Source organism: Rhinolophus sinicus, linkage group LG05 (assembly GCF_036562045.2).
Source record: "Rhinolophus sinicus isolate RSC01 linkage group LG05, ASM3656204v1, whole genome shotgun sequence".
NCBI classification, from domain to species: domain Eukaryota; kingdom Metazoa; phylum Chordata; class Mammalia; order Chiroptera; family Rhinolophidae; genus Rhinolophus; species Rhinolophus sinicus.
In genome coordinates this window covers 111,601,636-111,621,634 of record NC_133755.1, presented here as the reverse complement: position 1 = coordinate 111,621,634, position 19,999 = coordinate 111,601,636, and the positions used below count along the sequence as shown (strand labels likewise).

Genomic DNA, 19,999 nt, shown 5'->3' with positions numbered 1-19,999 from the left:
ATCTGGTCTTGTATTAAATACGAGATCAGACAATTAAGTTTGCAAACTCATCTTAGAAAAAGTACAAACCTAACTGCTGAATCACTACGGCCACCTTCAGAGTACTCCCCTTGGGAAGCTAGGCACCGATGTCAGCACCTAGTCCACACTTCAAAGCAATTTTGGAACTTTTTTTCCGGAATGGCCATCAGAGCTGTCATTGTATTATCCTTGATGTCCTGAATGTCATCAAACTGTCTTCCTTTCAATATTTCCTTTATCTTTGGGTAAAGAAAGAACTCATTGGGGGGCAGATCAGGTGAGTAGGGAGGATGTTCCAATACAGTTATTTGTTTACTGGCCAAAAACTCCCTCACAGACAGTGCTGCGTGAGCTGGTGCATTGTCGTGATGCAAGAGCCATGAATTGTTGGTGAAAAGTTCAGGTCATCTAATTTTTTCACGCAGCCTTTTCAGCACTTCCAAATAGTAAACTTGGTGAACCATTTGTCCAGTTGGTACAAATTCATAATGAATAATCCCTCTGAGATCAAAACAAGTTAGCAACATCGTTGTAACAAGTTTGCGAACTTAATTGTCAGACCTTGTATAGTCTAGAAATGTTTCCTTTTAAATTTAGGCAGTGTGTTTTTTATGTATCTTAACATGCTGTTTTAAATTTGGATTGTCCATGTTTTAAGAGGGTGGAGCCCAGCCGGCCCAGTGGCTCAGGTGATTGGAACTCCATGCTCCTAACGCTGAAGGCTGCTGGTTTGATTCCCAAATGGGCCTGTGGGCTCTCAACCACAAGGTTGCCAGTTCAATTCCTCAACTCCCACAAGAGATTGTGGGCTCCACCCTCTGCAACTAAGATTGAACACGGCACCTTGACCTGAACTGCCCCTGAGCTCCCAGATTAGGCTACGTTGGTTGGAGCGCATCCTCTCAACCACAAGGTTGCCAGTTAGACAGGATGGTGGGCTGCGCCCCCTGCAACTAGCAATGGCAACTAGACCTGGAGCTGAACTGTGCCCTCCACAACTAAGACTGAAAGGACAACAACTTGACTTGGAAAAAACCCTGGAAGTACACACTACTCCCCAATAAAGTCCTGTTCCCCTTTGCCAATAAAATCTTAAAAAAAAAAAAAAAAAAAGGTGGAGCCTAACTCTAAAAGAGAATTCGAAGAGCAACCAATATAAGACTAAAAATGAATTGATTACAAGACACTGGATTTAAAAAATTGTTTTTTATCCTAGCAAACATTAGAAATGTATCATTGTCTTCAAGTATACAAAGAGTATTTTAAGTTGACATAAGACACTGTTCAAAGTGAAAGTCACACTCTACATTCCCCATACAGCCTCTAAGTTTTGGGATAACAGTTAAATTAGATTGAGTGCTATAATGGCTCATTAAACACGGGGATTCCATAAATGCTTAGCATGAAATAGGCTACAAAGGGCAGGGATGGGGATTGAAGGGTAAACCAAGAGAAACAGACTTCTAGATTGTTTAGAAGAATGGAGAAACTTTGTATCTAGTGGAGGACCTCTGGTCCTTAGGAGGAAAAAACCCACTGAAAGTGGCAGAAAGGTATGGTAAAGTCAATACCCGAGACCCATGCTTACAGCAATTTGCAATTATACTTTAATCACACCATTTAACAAGCTACAGAACAGTAAGTGATAAATAAGACTTGTTTTTAAAAGCTTTTCAGAAAAATTCTTACTTTGAGAAATACACTAATGTGAAAGAATTCTAATGTATTGGAGTTTATCCATCAGGGAGTAGTGCTATTCAAACAGATTACTTTTTCAAACATTTTTGACTAGGATCTACAGTAAGAAATATATTTTCTATTGCAACACAGTATAAATACATACTGTATTTCACTGTATCTAAGAGGTTTTCAATTGGAAGTCACATGCTGCCAATTATAAGATACTAGGACATGACTAGGATATACACCAATTTAGAGATGATAAAATGATGGAAAAAATATGCATCTTCAAATTGGTGAAATATAACTTGTATATGAATTACTGAAACACGTTTCAGAGAACAGTACTTACTCTTCAGCCTATACTTGTCCAGGTAGGCATTCAAGCGGCCCAAAGCTTACATTTGAAAAAATATTTGGTCTTGCCCACAAATCATCATAGCCCACCTTTCATTGGAACGTGGAATGGCTCTCCATTAGATTTGGATTTCTGTAATTAGAATGCAAGTTGTTTTCTGAACAATAGAACTGCTCTAGTACTTCAGTCAACAGTACAGATTATTTGTATTCTAGGCTCCAGCACACACTGTAAAATTAACTGCAATTTAGTTTCTGCCAAAAGCAGCTGAGACAATGGATATTTATTGAGGAAGCTAGTGGTTCTCACAGTTGACTGAGCATCAGAATAACCAATGAAGCTCATTAAACATAGATGCCAAGACCTTTCCAGGCCAACTGAATCAGAATTGCTTGCGGTAAGGCTTGGCCACCTACTTTCATAAGCTCTACTGGGAATTCTGGTCCAGTCAGATTTAAGAATTATTGATCAAGTCTTGCTAATCGTACATTTCTTTAGTTTGTTTTTAAAGTAACAGCTTATTGATGTATAGTATGTTACATACTATAAAATTCACCCTTTGAAAGTGTACAATTCAATGGTCTGTAGTATCCTCACAGAATCATGCAACCATCACAATCTAATTTCAGAACACTTTCATCACCTTAAAAAGAGGTGCCCTTTTTAATGGCAAAGAAGCCACCCAGAAGACTCCATTTATAATCCACTGGGTCAGTTTCACACCAGTCTCAGGCCTAGACCAAATGATGGGGGGACTGCTATGACCAAGATTGGTTTAAACTAATGAAGATTTAGCTCCTGGGCTTCAGAGGGAGTAAAAACAAAACCACGGTTCTTTTGGCAATGCACAGGGCAGTGGACAGACATGGTTATTGGGAAAACAACCAGCAGTGTTTATCATTGGCAAGTTACTTACTATCTCCAAATCTTGTTTCCCTTGTCTCTAGAACAGAAACAGCTTTATCATGGGGTTAAGCGCAATAATTCAGGTAAAGCACTTAACTTTTATCGGCCATACAGTAATTATTAGGTAGTACCTTTTATCTTTTATGAAATCACTAATAAAAGCATTGTTTTCCCTAAGGGATCATGTGATGTGATACATTTCTCTTAGGTTTTAGTAATAGGAAAGTGTTTTCTCCTGGTCCCCTTGATGAGACAGAACTGCGTCACTGCCAGGAAGCTCTGAGCTAGAATTTAACATTTATAAATGTAATCAGCCTTTTTCTGAGATGATTCTTAATTTTGAACTGTTCTGCTTTCTTTAAAATGTCTCAACTATATTTTTAGAAATAAGCAGGGGATAAATTATCAATAAATAAATCAAATAGGATTTGGAGTCTTGAGATACATATACAAATTCATATGATTTAAAAAAAAATTGTGGTAAAATATACACAACATAAAATTGACCATCTTAACCATTTTTAAGTGTAGAGTGGCAGTTAAGTACATTCATATTGTTGTGCAACCATCATCACCATCCTCTTCCAGAACACTTTTCATCTTGCAAAGCTGAAACTCTCTACCCATTAAATAACTCCACATTCCTCTCTCCTCCCAACTCTTGGCAACCAAGGAGTCTGTGAACTTGACTACTCTAGGTACCACATATAAATGAAATCATACAGTATTGGGCCTTTTGTGTTGGCTTATTTCACTTACTGAAATGTCCTCAAAGTTCATCCATGTTGTAGTATATCAGAATCTTCTTCCTTTCAAAGGCTGAAAAATATGCCATTTTAAAATATATTTTGTTAATCCATGCATCTGGGGGACACTTAGGTTGCTTCCACCTTTTGGTTACTGTGACTCATACTACAATGAACCAGGACCCTTGAACAGGGTCTTGAAGACCCTCCCTGCTTTCAGTCCTTTTGGATATACACGTAGGACTGGAATTGTTGGATCCTCTAGTTAATTCTTCTAATTTTTGAGGGAACCGTCATACCGTTTTCCATAGTGGCTGTACCATTTTACATCAGGTTCCAATTTTCCCATAGCCTTGCCAACACTTGTTAGTTTGGTAATAGCCATCCTAATAGGTGTGAGATGGCATCTCATTGTTTTAATTTGTATTTCCTAATGAGTAGTGATGTTGAGCAATTTTTTGGTGGTTATTGATCTTCTTTGTAGAATAGCTATTCAAGTCCTTTGCCCATTTTTCAAATTGGTTTGTTTGGTTTTGTTTGTTTGATTGGGCTATAGGAGTCTTATATATTCTGGATATTGACCACTTATCAGATGTTTTGCAAATATTTTCTTTCCATTTCATGGGTCGCCTTTCTACTCTGTTGTGTCTTTCATCTGGCTTTTAAATTAGGAAATACTAAGAATCTGCTTAAATAAAATGAGTATCATAAAAATAAGCTTCAATATATTAGGAGCAGTGAAAAGCAGGGACAGTGCAGAAAATAGCGAGGAAATGAAGCTGAAGAGAAGGTGTAGACAGAAGAGTTACAGAGAAAGAGAAAGGCAGCACAAAAGTATGTAGTCCTTAATATTTGTGTCATATTTTTATTCCATTTAGTTATTCAGTTAAGTTTTAATTTTGCCATCTCTTGCCTTCAGTAATATTCATTCAATCAAAAAAGCATGTCATGAGTATCTACAACTATGGCAGTGATTGCATTCAAGAGGCTTTTATTTTGTTAAGAGGTTAAGTAAGACAGATATTAAAAATTAAGGTGGAATGAAGTGCAATACTAGAAGTATTGTGAAGACAGAGCCTAAGAGGAACAATTTTCACTGCGTGCCTTGCAGCATAAGCAGTTCTGCTAGCTCTGAATGAGCGTCTAGTTTCTTTTGGTGGCTTTCCTGATATTTCTGACCACTTCTCCTGGACAGGGCATTCTACCAGGAGATGAAATTTCTGAAGTAGAAAATCCATGGCTATTCCAATTTAGGCTGAAAGTCAAAAATGACAAAATATTTTAAAACCATCAGTAATAAAATTCAAATTCTTGACCAAAATGTAACTTTATAATTCAAGACCATGATGGTTCAATTTAGCAGAGGTTCCTATCTTCATCTTCTCTCCCTCCCCCAATGATTTTACAAATATTTAGTGTTTCTTGGCTGTTTCCTCTTTTTATTTTGGTGTTTCTGTTGAAATGAACTTTAGTACCTAGCTTTTCTATTTGTCAGTGTGGTCTGTGGTGGAGGAAATCACAAGTGTGGCTGAGTGTGGGAGGCTGACTCTTGTCATTGTTGGGGAGTTTATAGGAAGTAACTAGACTAAGGTTATATTTTTAACTGACTTTTTCCTAGGGCATCACAGACTCCAGCATTGCTGGCTACCAGGAGGTAGGCTGTTTTAAAATATTCTTTTAAGTGAGGTAATTTTGTATGTTAACATGTTACTTTAAATTGTAGATTTAAAGAAATTTCACACCCTAAACTAAATGGCAGGACCTATAACAAATGTTTTTCATCAAACATTTTTCAGTGAGACAGTTACCATTGTAATGGAATTGCATTACAAAACTTAAGTTTCTTTATATGTGTAGTGTCACTAGTCCCAAATTACAGCTGTCAAGAACCTTTCAAAGCATTTAGGAACTTTGTAGTCCCTCAAGATAAATTTTTGTTATATTCCATTTAATAAGCACCCCCATTCACTGCTTTTACTCTTGTATTTAAAAAAACACACCAAGTTTAATAACAGTGATTTTCTTTCTAGTGTTAAACAGTTAGTGCAAAATACCTTCTTTTTAAAAATATAATATACTGTAATCAATACTGCCTCTGTAAAAATTCTGCCCAGGATTCACCACAATAACTAAAAGAAAAGTTATCACTTTTTGAAATTACTAAATCAAGTATCAAAGAGTATTGTTAAATGATGCAGTATTACAAGTACTTTCTCACCTGCTACTGATCTTGACTTCTTTATGGAAAGACCAGAAACAGATGAAACAAATCCATGAAAACTGAGCTATGTCCATTGGCCACATACAATTATAGCAACAAGATATTTGGCTGCCTCCATCTATAATCAGGCTTAACACCTAGGTCTGTAGCCAAAGTGACTTCAGGGTCTTTGGAAACTGTCTTAGCATCTGCTTTGGCCTGAAGCTGAGATGGGAACGTCTCCATAGGCTGATAACTGAGATCCGAGTTGGCATTTCCAGGGACAAGTAGGGCCCTCTGGCCCACCTGACTGTATTCTCCTCTAGTCTATCCAGAAAGGTCAAGGTGTCTAAGGAGCCAGCCAAAGGGCCCAGCTGGTCGTCCCACCCTAACTTTGTGGCTACATATCATGGAAGTCCTGGAGAGGAACAGGGATGCTAGCACCATTCTGATTTTTCTGTCAATTCTGACTTAAAAACAGGGAAACGCCAGTCACCAGTTACTATGGATTTGTCTTCAGTGTTAAGAAATTGTGGCTATGACAGTTTCATGAGAAAATACTGTATGATATAAAATACCTAACTACCTTTTACTTCATTCTCCCTTCCTTTACTTTATTCTGCCTTAACCAAGTTACCAAAAAGTTTTTCACATTGTGAATGATAGGAAACTATGATGATTTCCAATCTTTCTTTTTATAGGGTTTTCATTAATGTTCACAGATAATTATTGGTGAGGATTTCCTGCAGAAGCAGAGAAATCTTAGAAGTCAACTTTCACCCTACAATACTACATTCCAATATTGGAAATTAGCTGAATGATTATGGGTAATTTTGCATAGTTTCAAACTTTTAGCCCTAAGAACTTGAGGGCTTTGAAATTGCCTCCTATCCTAGTATAACCAAGCAGAAGACTGCTAATGTTCAAAACAAGTTGAAAGACAAGACTTTCAATTTGTTAAATTTAATGGACAAAGTCCTTATGAGCAGGCAAATCGGCAAGTTAAATTTTTTTTTTCCAGCTTTAGTTTTAGGGCCACTAGCTCTCTTTAATGAACCTGGCACAAAGTTATATTAATAGGCTCACTGTATTAGAGCAGCTGAGAGAAAGAGTTATAAATTAAAAATTTATAACTCTTTCTTCAGATACAAAAAAGCACAATGATAATCCATCTTCTTCATAAATTAATGACAAAGCCATAATAACTAATACAGTTATTTTAACAGGTGCTAAATAGAAATACTTCTTATCTCCTATACACCTATGTTAATTAAAAGTCTCCCATGAATAGAAAGTTATAACTGTCTCTCTTCAAGTTTGTCTGTATCACATAAACAGTGATCAGTTTTGGGCAATTCATTCAAAGCTGCCTGTCTCTGCTGAGTGGTTTTCACAAATCTGAGCAGATTGATGATGGCAGCAGGTGTCACTCCAGGTATACGACTAGCAGCCCCAATCTATGAATTAAAACCACAAGAGAAACAAAGTGAGCTGTGTTAAATCAAATCAACTTCATTTTCCTCCCAATGACAATTTGTATATTATAGTTTACAAAATATTTTCAAAACTATTATCTTAACGTGTTTTCAAAGTACAAACCAGGAAAACTGAGGCTTAGCAAAATTAAAATGACTTGTCGAAGACCACATAACTAACAGATGTTTAGAGTGCCTAATTTTTCTTTTCATTAAACTAACATAACGTCCCCAGCAGTGTACTGGGCAGCACCCTATAATTAATCTCAATATTTCTGCAGTGTATTTTTACAGCAAAATGTATGAATATTAACTCTAAGTGGTATAGAGACTAAATAGCCTCATGTCAGTTCAGGTCAGTTTTGCCACCAAATGAGTCTGTAGCAAACATTTATCGGAACATTTTTTATTTTAGAATTGTGGATAGGGTTGTGAAACTTAATGACCTTTGCTGTCCAACTGAACTTTCTGTGATAATGGAAATTTTCTATGCCATTTGACTGTAATAATGCACTGTCCAACATGATAGCCACTAGCCATAAGTGACTACTGAGCACTAAAAATGTGGCTCGTATGACTGAAGAGTTGAACTTTTAGTTTTATTTAATTTTAATTAATGTATGTGGTCTGGCTAGCGGTCATAATCCAGGTCAGTGAAGCCTATAACTATCCATAAAGACATAACCCAAAATGAATAGTATATATAGTTATAAAATTTAAAGCCTGTTTGTAAGGTTCCCATTATGACTATTGCTAAGAACACCATATTATATTGATGAAATCACTTCTCCCTTAAAAAAAAAAATCAATAAAAATTTTTTTACAGACCAGATTTTTGTTAAATGTTCCTTTATGTTATGAATGACTACTAAAAAAGTAAAATAAAATCCACTGCCCATTAACTATCAGACACCACCAATTTTTAAGTACAACTCAGTTTCAGAGATGTTAAAATGTGTCTTAGAATCAATAAATATGGCATATCAGTCTTTAAATATTTCTTAGAAGTGTAATACTACACACTATATAATGAAGTTTTTTATGTATACAGACGTGCAAGTGTGTACGCATGCATGCACACATGCGTGTACACACATGCTAAAGAATGGGTGGGGAACTTCTTTGGCTCCCCTTTCTCCTAGTAGCTCCCAAGACAACACTCTAGAACCCCTAGAGTGGGATCTAAGTAATGGTTGGAAAAACCACTGGATTATATATAATCAACCCAAATCCTGACCTCTACTTATTTATTTAGACTAACCTTTTTCATTTTTCATAAAAACATACTGACATGTAACATACAAAGAAATATTGAAAAGAGGTTAAATTTTTTATGATGAAATATTATAAAACATTAGTTATGTGGCCATTATAAATCCAGGTTTAAAAAATTAAAGCACTGGCTCTTAATTTATAACCTGTTCCTATCTACTGCCTGTTATCTTACCGTCTGTGGGCGACAGAAATGTAGCTTCTCTCGAACTTCACATGACAAAGACACATCCTTGAGACTCAAATAATCTAGGTCTTTTGGCAGCTGGAGAGCTTCATCTCGCTGAACACTCTTTATTTCTTGTTGCTGATGGAACAACACTGATTCATAAGCAGCTGGTGAACAAAATTATGATACTCAGATTATATTAACAACTTACATTTTTATAGCCTTTTCCCACTTACAAGTAAAAATATAACTTCCCACTTAAAAGGAATAATATAATTTTCAATAATGTTATGTTAAAAGAGTAATAAAACCACAAGTCTCTTTTTTGAAATCCTATTGTATACAGTAGCCATTTCCATATACCCTGAAACAGAAATGTCTTCTATTACAGTTATGAGTTGTATCTAAGACCTATATAATTATCATAACAGACATTGAAAGGAGGAACACCAGCTAAATAGTCCCTTTCTGTTTATTAACGATTGAACAAACTCTTACTTGAGCTGCAGCTTCCTCATAACCAGTAGTGCCATTTATCTGCCCAGCGAAGAAGAGACGTTGCACCAAATGAGTCTCGAGAGAAGGAGCGATCTGACGGGGGTCTAAGTAATCATACTGAACACCATAGCCTGACCAAAGAACAAATGGTACAAAATAAGGAAACAAGGAACTGGATTTGCCTCAAGGTAGAGATGGAAAGATGATCATTAAATGCTCTTCAAAATCAAGGATTATTTTAAATGTTGGGCTTTGTCTTCTGAGGCTCTAAGCAAACATGACTGTAGCTAAGATCTCCTCACTGTCTGCTAAGGAGATGCTGGGCTCACACTGAAGGGCAGCTGTGATTCTCTTTACCTGGATGGATCATTTTAGCTTTCTCCAAGCCTCTGATGCATGTGATCATTTTCTCTTGTAATTCAGCTGGTAGCGTCACAGATAACCCTTGGGGATAGATGAGGTCAGAATCCATTCCTTCAGGTTCCAACCAAACCTGATGTAGACGATTTGGAAAACGTAAAACCTTTGATTCGATGGAGGGACAGTATCTAGAACAGGACATTGAAATAAAGAAATTTAATGAAACAAACAAAAGAGGGTTGACATCATTCCTTAAAATAATTGAGCAGTGACGTTTTGTCCTTACCGAGGTCCTCTTGTAGTTTCCTTAATGTGACTATTAAGGTGAAGGTTCTCAAGGACAATCTCATCTACTTTAGGGTTGGTGTGAGTCAAGTAACATGGCAGCTGATCTTCTGGCTAAAACACAGGAACTCATTATAACAGTGCCTTTTTACTAGTTTACCTCTTATTCAAATAAATTGCACACATAATATGCACTTACTTTTATAGACATTAAATGTATTCATAATGCTGAGTACTACTTACGAAGTATTCTTGCCAAAAACAACCCAAAAGATGAACCTAAATCTGAGCAAGCCTCTAGATCTATCAGTTTACAGAAAATATAGAGGATATAGAAACATGTTTGAGGCACCAGAGGGATAAAATCACACAAATCTGAAATGTGGGAGATAGAGAATAAATGACTATTTCTTTCACATACAAATGTCAGGGGAAAAAAGAGGGAGAACTGTCATAAGACACGGCACCCAATGCAATGTATAAAACTTAACTGCTTCCTGCTTCAAATAAAACACCTACAAAAACATTTAAAATAAACTAAACATTTTAAATATTTTAAAACAAGTGTAAAAAAACAACAAGTGAAAATTGAACACTAAATATTGGATGACCTTAAGAAACTTTTGCTGGGTGTGATAATGGTATTGTGGTTGATTTTATAAGTGAAATGATGTGATGTCTGGTACTATTGCTTTAAAACTCAGCAAGAATAAAGTGTTGAGGAAAGATAAAACAAGAATGCCAAAACTGCTATTTATTGAAGCTAGGTGATGGACACATAGATTCATTATACTATTTTTTCTACTCTCTGTAAACTTAAATTTTTATAATAAGCAGTTTAAAAAATATATACTAAAAAAGTATCATAATTTACACAAAGCAAAAATATAAAAGTGATTTTTCAAAATAACAGAATATTTGGAGTCATTCATCAGAATAACATTCACCAGAAACTAGAACCTCAATTATTAGTCCTCAGTTCTAAACACACAATATACTTTTTTTTTTTATATTCAAAAGATAGATAAAAGTAGCCTGTACTCTTCAAAGCATCATGAAAGACTGAGGAACTGTTTCAAATTAAAGAGAAATGATAGATGCAATATATGATCTTAGATTGGAAAAAAAAGGTTGCTATAAGAAGCAATATTGGGACTCAGCAAAATCTGACTATGGACTTTATATTAGATAACTGTACTATATCAATGTTAAATTCCCTGAATTTCATCACTGCGTTGAGGTTATAAGAGGATGTTTTTGTGTTTAGTTGAGATACAGATTGAAGTATTTAGAGGTAAAGGGTCATAATCTCTGCAATTTACTCTCATGTTTCAGGAAAAAAAGGAGTAAGAATAAACATGTATACTACTGTTTTGTAATACGAGAAAGATAAATATGATAAAATATTAACAATGGGTGAATTTCAAAGGCTTATAGGAGATTGTTTTAATAGTCTTGCAACTTTTCTGTAGGTCTGACATTGTTTCAAAAAGCTTAAGTAGGCAAAGTTATTGAAGTAATGAAATTTAAGAACTTAGGGGAAAACACCCAATTAACCAAATTAGCTAATCTTTTAAAGGCCACTTTTTTGCACCCTAATAGTGATGTAAAGTGAATTGCTACCGAAAATAAAGGAAGAGGAAGAAGGAAGGGGAAGGGGGAAGAGAATGGAAAATAAAAAGAAAAGAGTTCGGCTATATCCTGCTGTGAATAGCTAATATTAGCTGTGAAGCCAGATTTTCATAAATTATCTTACCTTAATCCACACAGTTTCATTAAGAAAGCTGAATGGTATGGATGGATTATCTGGTGTCTGCTGGTTCAGAATGCTGAAATTAATGGACTCTTTGGCAATTCGGGGTGGAGTTCCAGTCTTCAATCTTCCCACCACAAACCCCAACTTCTCTAGCGTCTGAGCCAACCCTACAGAAGGCTGATCCCCTAAACGTCCTGCTGGATGCATCTCCAATCCAATTACAATCATGCCTCTCAAAAACGTCCCAGTAGTCAGAATCACGCTGTCCGCATATACTTTGCTTCCATCCGCTAAAGGATAAGAGAGTAATAATCGTATTCTAATTGTTACCACGGATCAAATTGGAATGTTACTATTTTACATTAGAACTACAGAAAAACTTTGTCTTTAGAAACTTGAGAAATAATTTTAGATGAGTAAGAAGGCTATATGTTATCAAGCTCAAGAATCCAAGAAAGCTGGGAAAACATAATGTGCTATCAACAATTCATATGTTCCTAAAATCACACCAACACTCAACAACGATTACATCATTTTTAAATTAATTAACTTTAGACTTCTGGTTAAATATGACAGACTATTTCACATGATTCCTTCTCCCTGCTAAAACTCCAAGAAAATGAAATAAAGGGGGCAAAAAAGGTATAGTAATGGGAAAGAACTTGTCAAAAGGTGAGACATTTCAAAATATTTTTGGAAAATAAAAAGTGGTTGGAAGAGTAATAATTGATTTAGCAGAGGGGACTGCTAAACTATTGGGTTATGACCTCTGATCTAAAAGTATCTGAAATGTGTCCTCTTTAAAGATGGGAAGAGGATTATACAGAGAAGACTATAACTCAAGAATCTGAAGAGAACACACCAATGAGGATGAACTAATTTGCCCTACAAAGGCTCAGAAATTAGAGAACTGAGAATGAGAACTGAGGAACATAGGAATGAAGCTTGGGGCTAAAATTAAGGAAGTATTAATTGCAATCTATGTATAAAGGTTTTATCTGCAGACAGACCTACCTTATAAGAAAATTTAGGTTTATTCTTTGGGTAATGGGAGTCACTATTTAATGGGTTACAGAGTTTCAGTTAGGAGGATGAAAAAGTTCTGGAAATAGTGTGACAGATGTACAACACTGTAGGTGTACTGAATAGCACTAAATTATACAAATAAAAATAACTAAAATGGCAAATTTTATATTATGTATATTCTACCATAATAAAAAATTGTATTATGGAGTCTATAAAATATAGACAGGATAAAAAAATAGCATTCAAAGATACTAAATTAAGTAACAGAAGTATAAATAATTTAAAGGTATAAGGATTTGGACAATAAAGTTAAGGAATTCTCCGAAGAAAATATGGCAAAAATGACAAAAAATAAAAATAGAAGAAACCTAAAAGATTAATCCAGGAAAGGACAGGAGTTACAGAAAGATAGCATGGAGAAATAATAGAAGAAAATACCCCAGAAATCAAGGACACAGACTTCTAGTTTAAGGACACGTAGTACTTCACTACAATGAATCAATGAAGACCACAGCAAGGGACATCATTTTAAAATTTCAGAACACCAGATATAAGATCACAGAAGCTTTCAAACGATTTTAAGTCAATATGCATTGAGCTTCTTCACAGCAAAATTGGAAGCTAAAAGATGGTGGAGCGAGACTGTCAAAATTCTCAGGAAAAATTACTTAAACTAAAATTCTATTCTCAGCCAAATTAAGAGTCAAGTTTAAGAATAATATACTTTCAGATATGCAAGAACTCAAAAAACCTATCTCCCATGCATCTTTTCTTAGGAAGCTACTGGGAGACACGCTCTAGCACAACAAGGTAGTAAGAAAGAGACAGACTAGAATCCCAGGAAACAAGGAATGATATAACACAGCAAAGCAGTGAAAGAAAGTCTCAAAATGACATCTGTGCAGAAAGCCTAGATAGAAATTGTCCTGCTCATAGCAGATGGGTTGTGGAAGTTGTTATTTTTGGTAATAAGCAAAACAAGCAGCAAAGGAAAACAAGCAAAATAAGCAGCAAAGGAAAAACAAGAACTGATAGATTTTTTGAGCATTGAGAAAAAGAATTTTTTCTGATGAAAAAGTTGAACAGGTACACAGGTAAAATAAGCAAATAAAAATTAACCCAAGGCAAAATAAAGAGTTACATGAAAGAAAACAAACATAATACTCTAGTTGGATCTGCAGTGAACAATATTTTATCATAATAATATAAACACTATCACCCAAACTTTGTAGTATAATTATATGGCGAGGATAGAGGGAAGGAAAGTAGGGGATTAAAGAGAGCCACCATAAAAAAAGTTAACAGATAATGTTTAAGACTGATAACTTAGGAAGTTAAAATATAAGCATACTGTTTAGAAATATTAAGTACAGCTCAGAAGTGACAGCTAAAAAAGCTGAAGCAGTTAGGTAGAGGGTATACAGACCTAACATACAGAGATAACTGTTTATCCAGACAAACTTAAATTCTATTTGATTTTTGTAAAAATTACATGCATGTGTTATTTTGATTAAAATTTAATACAGAACTCTTTTAAATAAAAAACATATAATCTCATAAAATATGAATTTAAAAAATTTAAAGTCAGAACTAGGAAAAATAAAAAATACGACAGAAAGACCAAGAGAAAAAGACACAATTATGTAGGCTATAAGTTCCGACACTAAGACAGTAAAGATGAGCCCATAATTTGACTAAGCCTCACAAAGGCCAATGAAAGAATTGTTTTTATACAGTTTTCCTCATCCATGAACACACAAAAATTTCCTAGAATAAGCAAAACATCTCCACTCTAAAGTAACTTGCTTATATGAAGTTTGATACTGTCATCATCGTCTATAACTAGTACATACCCAAAACAACACCACTGGCACGGCATTTCCCAGTGTGCTCAGGTTCTGGTTCTGTAAGAATAAGATCTTCTACAGCTCCCTCTTGAACAGTAAGCAGCGGTGTAGTTAAGATTTCTTTCTATCAAAAGAGAATGCAAGTTGAAACAACAGTTAAACAATCACTACAGTCATCCCTGTTTTTATGCCCTATTCTTACCTGCATGTTCTGCTTATAGAGCTTCCTATCAATTTGAGCTCTCAGACCCCAAACAGCTGGTCCCTTACGCCGGTTTAATACTTTGTAATGCACACCAGACTGGTCACAGATTCGAGAACACAGGCCATCCAAAGCATCAACTTCCCTCATTAAATGCCCCTTTCCGATGCCGCCAAAGGAAGGATTACAGGACATCTGACCTAAAGAAAACAGACAGAAAGAAAATAAATACATGAGCACTTTGCATCAGTGGGTGTTTAACAGGGAAATGTCGGTACAAGTGTCTAGAATCATCTCGTGATAAAAAATAAAAAACTTGAAACAAACACTTAAAATAAAATTTCAAAAGTTCCAGTGGGATGCAAGAGTTACTCTGGGCACTCTGGAAGGCAAACCATTGCATGTAGTTTCCTTGCAATCTTTTCCTTGATGTATATTTTCACGATTTCACTAGGTTGCTTTTTCCTTTAAAATGTAGTTTTGAAATCCTTATCTCATGAAACCATCCAAATCAAACATACTTTTAAGAAGTCCCCCAGCAATAGTTCACTGTCATAAACAATTATGCCTTCCATAAATACCATCTGCTGTTTTGTGTTTGTTTATTTTGTAGAAATAATTAAATAAACTTCCTCAAAGTACAAACCATATTTTATACCTTCTCTTTAAATTCCCCTAGTCTTATTCGGAGGTCTAAACTCATGTGGTTACCTCAAGGGTTTTTATGGGAGGTGGAAGGGTGGGACAGCTATGCCAACATCTGCAGGTGCATTGCAGCCACCATCGAGCCCTCTAAAAGTGTTTGTAGTCTCCATAGGAAGACTAAGTAGTGCCGTGATTAGGAGCATGGGTTAGGAGTTAGTGAGAGATCTAGCTCAATTGCTAGATCTATCACTTATAATCTCTGTGATTTTGGCAAGTTATCTAATTTTCTGTACCTCGGCTTGCCTACTGTAAAAACAGGGATGATAGCTGTAGATTATTTCCTTCCTTTGACATAGAATCACCATTTCATTGAAGTAAGCAGTCTCCTCTACGAGGCTCTGTGTTTAGGGACTATGACCTGAACTCAGTTTAGGGGCAGGTCTTGAATGATCTAAAGTAATCATGGTAATCCCGTTCCTACTTGCCAGTGTCTGATTTAAGGGTGGAAAATAAGTTCTGAGGGGTTAATCTGTTGGGGAGGCGGTCTCTAGGACAGGTTTGTTTTTCTTCCTCTTTAAAGAGGTACAAGAAGAAAAAAAAACCTTCCTCTGCTGAAAGTTGTCATATCTGAATGTGACACCGGGAACTACTACAGCTATTTTGCAATCATGAGGATAGCTGGCGTGAAGATAATCCAAGAGTGGCGCAATGGGGAAGTGGAAGGAATTTGAATCCTTGGATACTGTGACAATGCTGAATTAACCAACCTTAAAGCTGCTCTACCTGCAGACTTGCTGTTAGAAAAGAAGTGTCTGGAATAGAATATGCAATAAAGAACATTTAGTAATAACTGTTTTATTTCCCAAGTCAGTGTAAAATAGTCTTTGCTTCTGATCTTCACTTTTTAAAACAATCATATAATTTCTTTGAATTGGTTTTTATATTTATTTTAATCATTAAATAATTTTCCTTCACCAGCACCATTAAAAAATTCTGATTATTTTCTCAAATGTGTAAAAAATATCCTTACATGGATATCTTAGAAAAGTGCTCCAGTGTATAAACTCAATAAGCATAAACAGTAAATATTTAGCCTATCATTGAGTTTATATGAAAGCAACAGATTTGCACTCCTGAGTTTCTAAGTCAACTTATTATTTCACATATAAATGTTAAACTATTTTATAAAAGAAATATAAAAAACAAGAAGTACAGAGAATACTGTAATTAATTCCCAATTATTGACTCAGGTCCAATCTTACGTCTTTTATACCCATTTCCCTCTCTCCTACACATCATATCAACTCTAAATATTTCAGACAAGGACTTTTTTGTTTAGAAACACACACACAATACCTTAATCACACCTGAAACATTTGAATTGTTTGTTAATGAATAAGTAACCAAAATATAAACTGGAAGTGTGGGACAACATCACTAAGTCTGATTTTTTTTCTATCACTCTGTACCACTCTTAAGTAATCCTCTTCCCATCTTTAAAGAGGACACATTTCAGATACTTTTAGATCAGAGGTCATAACCCAATAGTTTGCCTGTGATGTTTTGCTTGGTACACATAAGGCTTTTGTTAAAAATAACCAAACAGTGAATAGGAATATATCTTCCAACTCACCGCTATTGCCAGCACTCTGTGCTGTTTTACATCCACTTAGCCTCCGACATTTAAATTGTGTGCCTGGCTCCTACACCATCACTTTTAGATACTGCTACTATCTAAAACAGCTTTATATATCAATTAATTTTTTTAAAATCTCTGCATCCCTCTAATTTCTGACATTTTCTCAAACTCTGATCCTCAGCAATGAGTCTCCTCAATACACAAGGGGAAAAAAACCCTAAAAAATTAACAATAAATTATTGAAATTCCACCACTTTCTCATGTCATTAAACTAGACAACTTCTAGGCACTTTATTGAATTAGTGTACTATGTTATAGTGTACCTACATATAAAATTTACATTTGTGAAAGTCAAGTGCAAAGAAATCCTCATCTTTTCAAACTGCTGAAAACTTTTTCTCAAAGAAATACGTGTATCAATGTTGAGCCCCTCTCCTTATTGGCATAAAAGTTGAACATGTCACTCTCTTTTATTTAGCGCTCAAAATTTTTCTCAACATAAAACTCCGGGATGCTAGCATTCATTTCCAATTATTTGGAGTTGGAATAAGCTCTTTTGGTCATCTATGCTCTTAAATAGAGGCTACTAACATCCTAAGTGTGGTACCAGTAGTTGGGGTGGGCAGGGGCAGTAGAAATGTATAAATCAAGTACATTTTTCACTCTACTGAAGAATTTAAGTCAGCCAAATGGAAGCTTATGGTAAAACAAGTTAACATCTGACCATTTAATATGGGCCAGGCACTATTCCAGATGAGTTGCATGTATTTTCTGACTTAAACTTTACAGCAACAGGATGAAGTTGGTACTATGATTTCTATTTCATAGAGAAAGAAACTGAGGCTTAGATAAATTGTCCATTATCCAAGGGTCACACAGATAGTATACCAGTGGAGCCCGGATTAAAAGTTCAGAATGTCTAACAACTCTTTGAAGGACAACACTCTCCATGAAATACACAGGTGATACATATAGAATAAACACGCTCAGAAGGCTTGTCTCTTGTTGTGAAATGCAAAAAATAGTTTGCAAAAAAAAACATTATCTCCCAGGTTAGTATAAAGATTTCTCTCTCTGACTTCACTATTGCCAGATGATATGACTGAATCACTACCAGATACTTCTTGCATTCTGTATTCTTATAGAAGTTCAACTTTCTAAGCCAAAGCTCTTTCTAAGGCCAAGTAGAAATACTTGATACTCCACTATATCAAATTACCTTAAAAAATGAGACTTTGATTTTAAGACAGAATTGTTATTCACTAAGCTCAGCTGTAAGAGTTACTAAAATATCTCTGAATGTATTGATTTAAAAACTTAGATCATATTTTGTTGAGAACAAGAATATGGGTTTTAATGGGAATCCCTTTATCCCTGGCAGAAATACATTACTTATACTATATAATGATCATCTTAGTTCAAAAAATACTTTTTTGTTCATTAGATTTTTGTTATTATTGTTGAAAGGTACTACAATAAGCAATACTGTATAATGAGCAAAGTGTAATCTTTCGGGTAATCATATAGCCCCCCCTTCAAAAGAAAAGGACTTCAGTATACTGATATGTGATTTATTAACAATTTGTATAAAATAGCTAATACAGTTAATATTTTAAGTACTGTTTACTCTTAAGCAAAATGCAGGAGGAAAGACATAGGCACGCATAATTTACAAGATACTGTTTTAGCTAGCATCTATCATGATGTAAGAGAGCGGTCTTGCTTTAAATTATGGTCGTCCAACCGTTAATTAAGGGCAAAACTAGTACTGTCGAGTCCTAATCTCAAAACTGGGGAACAAACATCCTGTAGAAACATGGAGCAAAAGATGGCATCGTTCTTCAAAAGGGCTTCACAAAATCTCATTAAACTTTTAATAAACTTTCAGTAATGTTAATTCACTTTTTATCCAAAGCAACAAGCTACGGTAGTAAAGGGTACATGGCAACACTGAAATAAGAACCTGTCACCTACTATAGTTAGTAATTTTAGTTTCCCCCTTTCCCTAGGCACCATCTCCACCTCCCCCAAGCAGCTACTTTTAGCAGCAGCAGCAGAATCCGCGGTCCACAGAATAGCCTAAGCCATAGTTCTGGCATGGGCCCGCCTGGCCAGTAAGACAAAAATCAGACTGAAACCACAGACACCTGAATTCTTACTAGCCTTGGGAGAGGGAAGGGGCTGCCCACATCAGGCCCTGGAGGAAAAGGGGATTATTCGCAGATTGCCTACACCAAGCTCCACACCACTTGCACTCCTCACCGATCGTGTCCACGCGGTGCGTAAGTAGCAGAGTCCGGGAACCGCACCGAGCAGCAGCGGCGGCTGCCTCGGTCCCGGCATGTCCTCCGCCGATGACTACCACGTCGAAATGCGGAGTCCGGGACGCCGCGCTGTCACCGCTAAACCGACCCAACGGAAGGTGTTGTTTGGTGACAGAAGCTGCAACCCAGCGACCACAACCTCGGAAGGAGAACATGGCTGGAGAAAGGCAGATTCTGACTGTGAACCTAACACAAGCGAGGCGCAAAAATTCAGGATACGACGGGGAAATTTCAGGGCGCAGCCATCTTGCTCTGACGTCACGGCGTAGCACGTCTCCGTCCTGCGTCGCCGCTAATTGGCGGTTTGGCGCGACCTCACTAGTGAAGCGAGACCTGGAAAGGGCGCTAGTGGGGCGGGGGTGTGTGCTTGTTTCTTGGTTTGTGCAAGTTGTCTGATCTTATGTGGCCGTGAACTGGGGTGTCTAACGCGGTCATTTTTTTGTCGTTTTTGGTGAGTTGCAGCCCTAATCTCCAGGTGGCCACCTACGAACAATGATTTTGATCACTTTGCTTTATCAGATATTTTAATTTTCTGGTGCAATATCACTTTGACTTTTGTTTGTTTATAAAGACTACAGTCTGAATAGGAA

At 36.1% G+C, this 19,999-nt stretch overlaps 1 protein-coding gene across 1 annotated transcript; it reads right to left on the bottom strand.

Annotated features, from left to right (window-relative positions):
- Positions 1-1,605: 1,605 nt before the first annotated feature.
- MTO1 (mitochondrial tRNA translation optimization 1) lies at positions 1,606-19,668 on the bottom strand. The gene is made up of 9 exons (XM_074333945.1): positions 19,348-19,668; positions 14,802-15,001; positions 14,606-14,723; positions 11,727-12,016; positions 9,972-10,084; positions 9,683-9,873; positions 9,289-9,456; positions 8,834-8,994; positions 1,606-7,368 (listed from the first exon to the last, which is right to left on the bottom strand). Exons 1-9 carry the CDS (start codon positions 19,562-19,564, stop codon positions 7,207-7,209), a joined length of 1,620 nt encoding a protein of 539 aa, XP_074190046.1. The 5' UTR covers positions 19,565-19,668; the 3' UTR covers positions 1,606-7,206.
- Between the last annotated feature and the right edge of the window lie 331 nt (positions 19,669-19,999).

What these genes read in the sequence shown, in the direction of transcription:
- MTO1 (XM_074333945.1), bottom strand. Translation starts at nt 19,564, where the DNA reads ATGTTCTCCTTCCGAGGTTGTGGTCGCTGGGTTGCAGCTTCTGTCACC. An exon ending in CGTTAATAAACAGAAAGGGA is followed by an intron (nt 8,995 to 9,288) that starts CTATTTAGCTGG and finishes TTTGTTCACCAG; the next exon opens with CTGCTTATGAATCAGTGTTG. An exon ending in ATTTCTGTCGCCCACAGACG is followed by an intron (nt 7,369 to 8,833) that starts GTAAGATAACAG and finishes TTTAATTCATAG; the next exon opens with ATTGGGGCTGCTAGTCGTAT.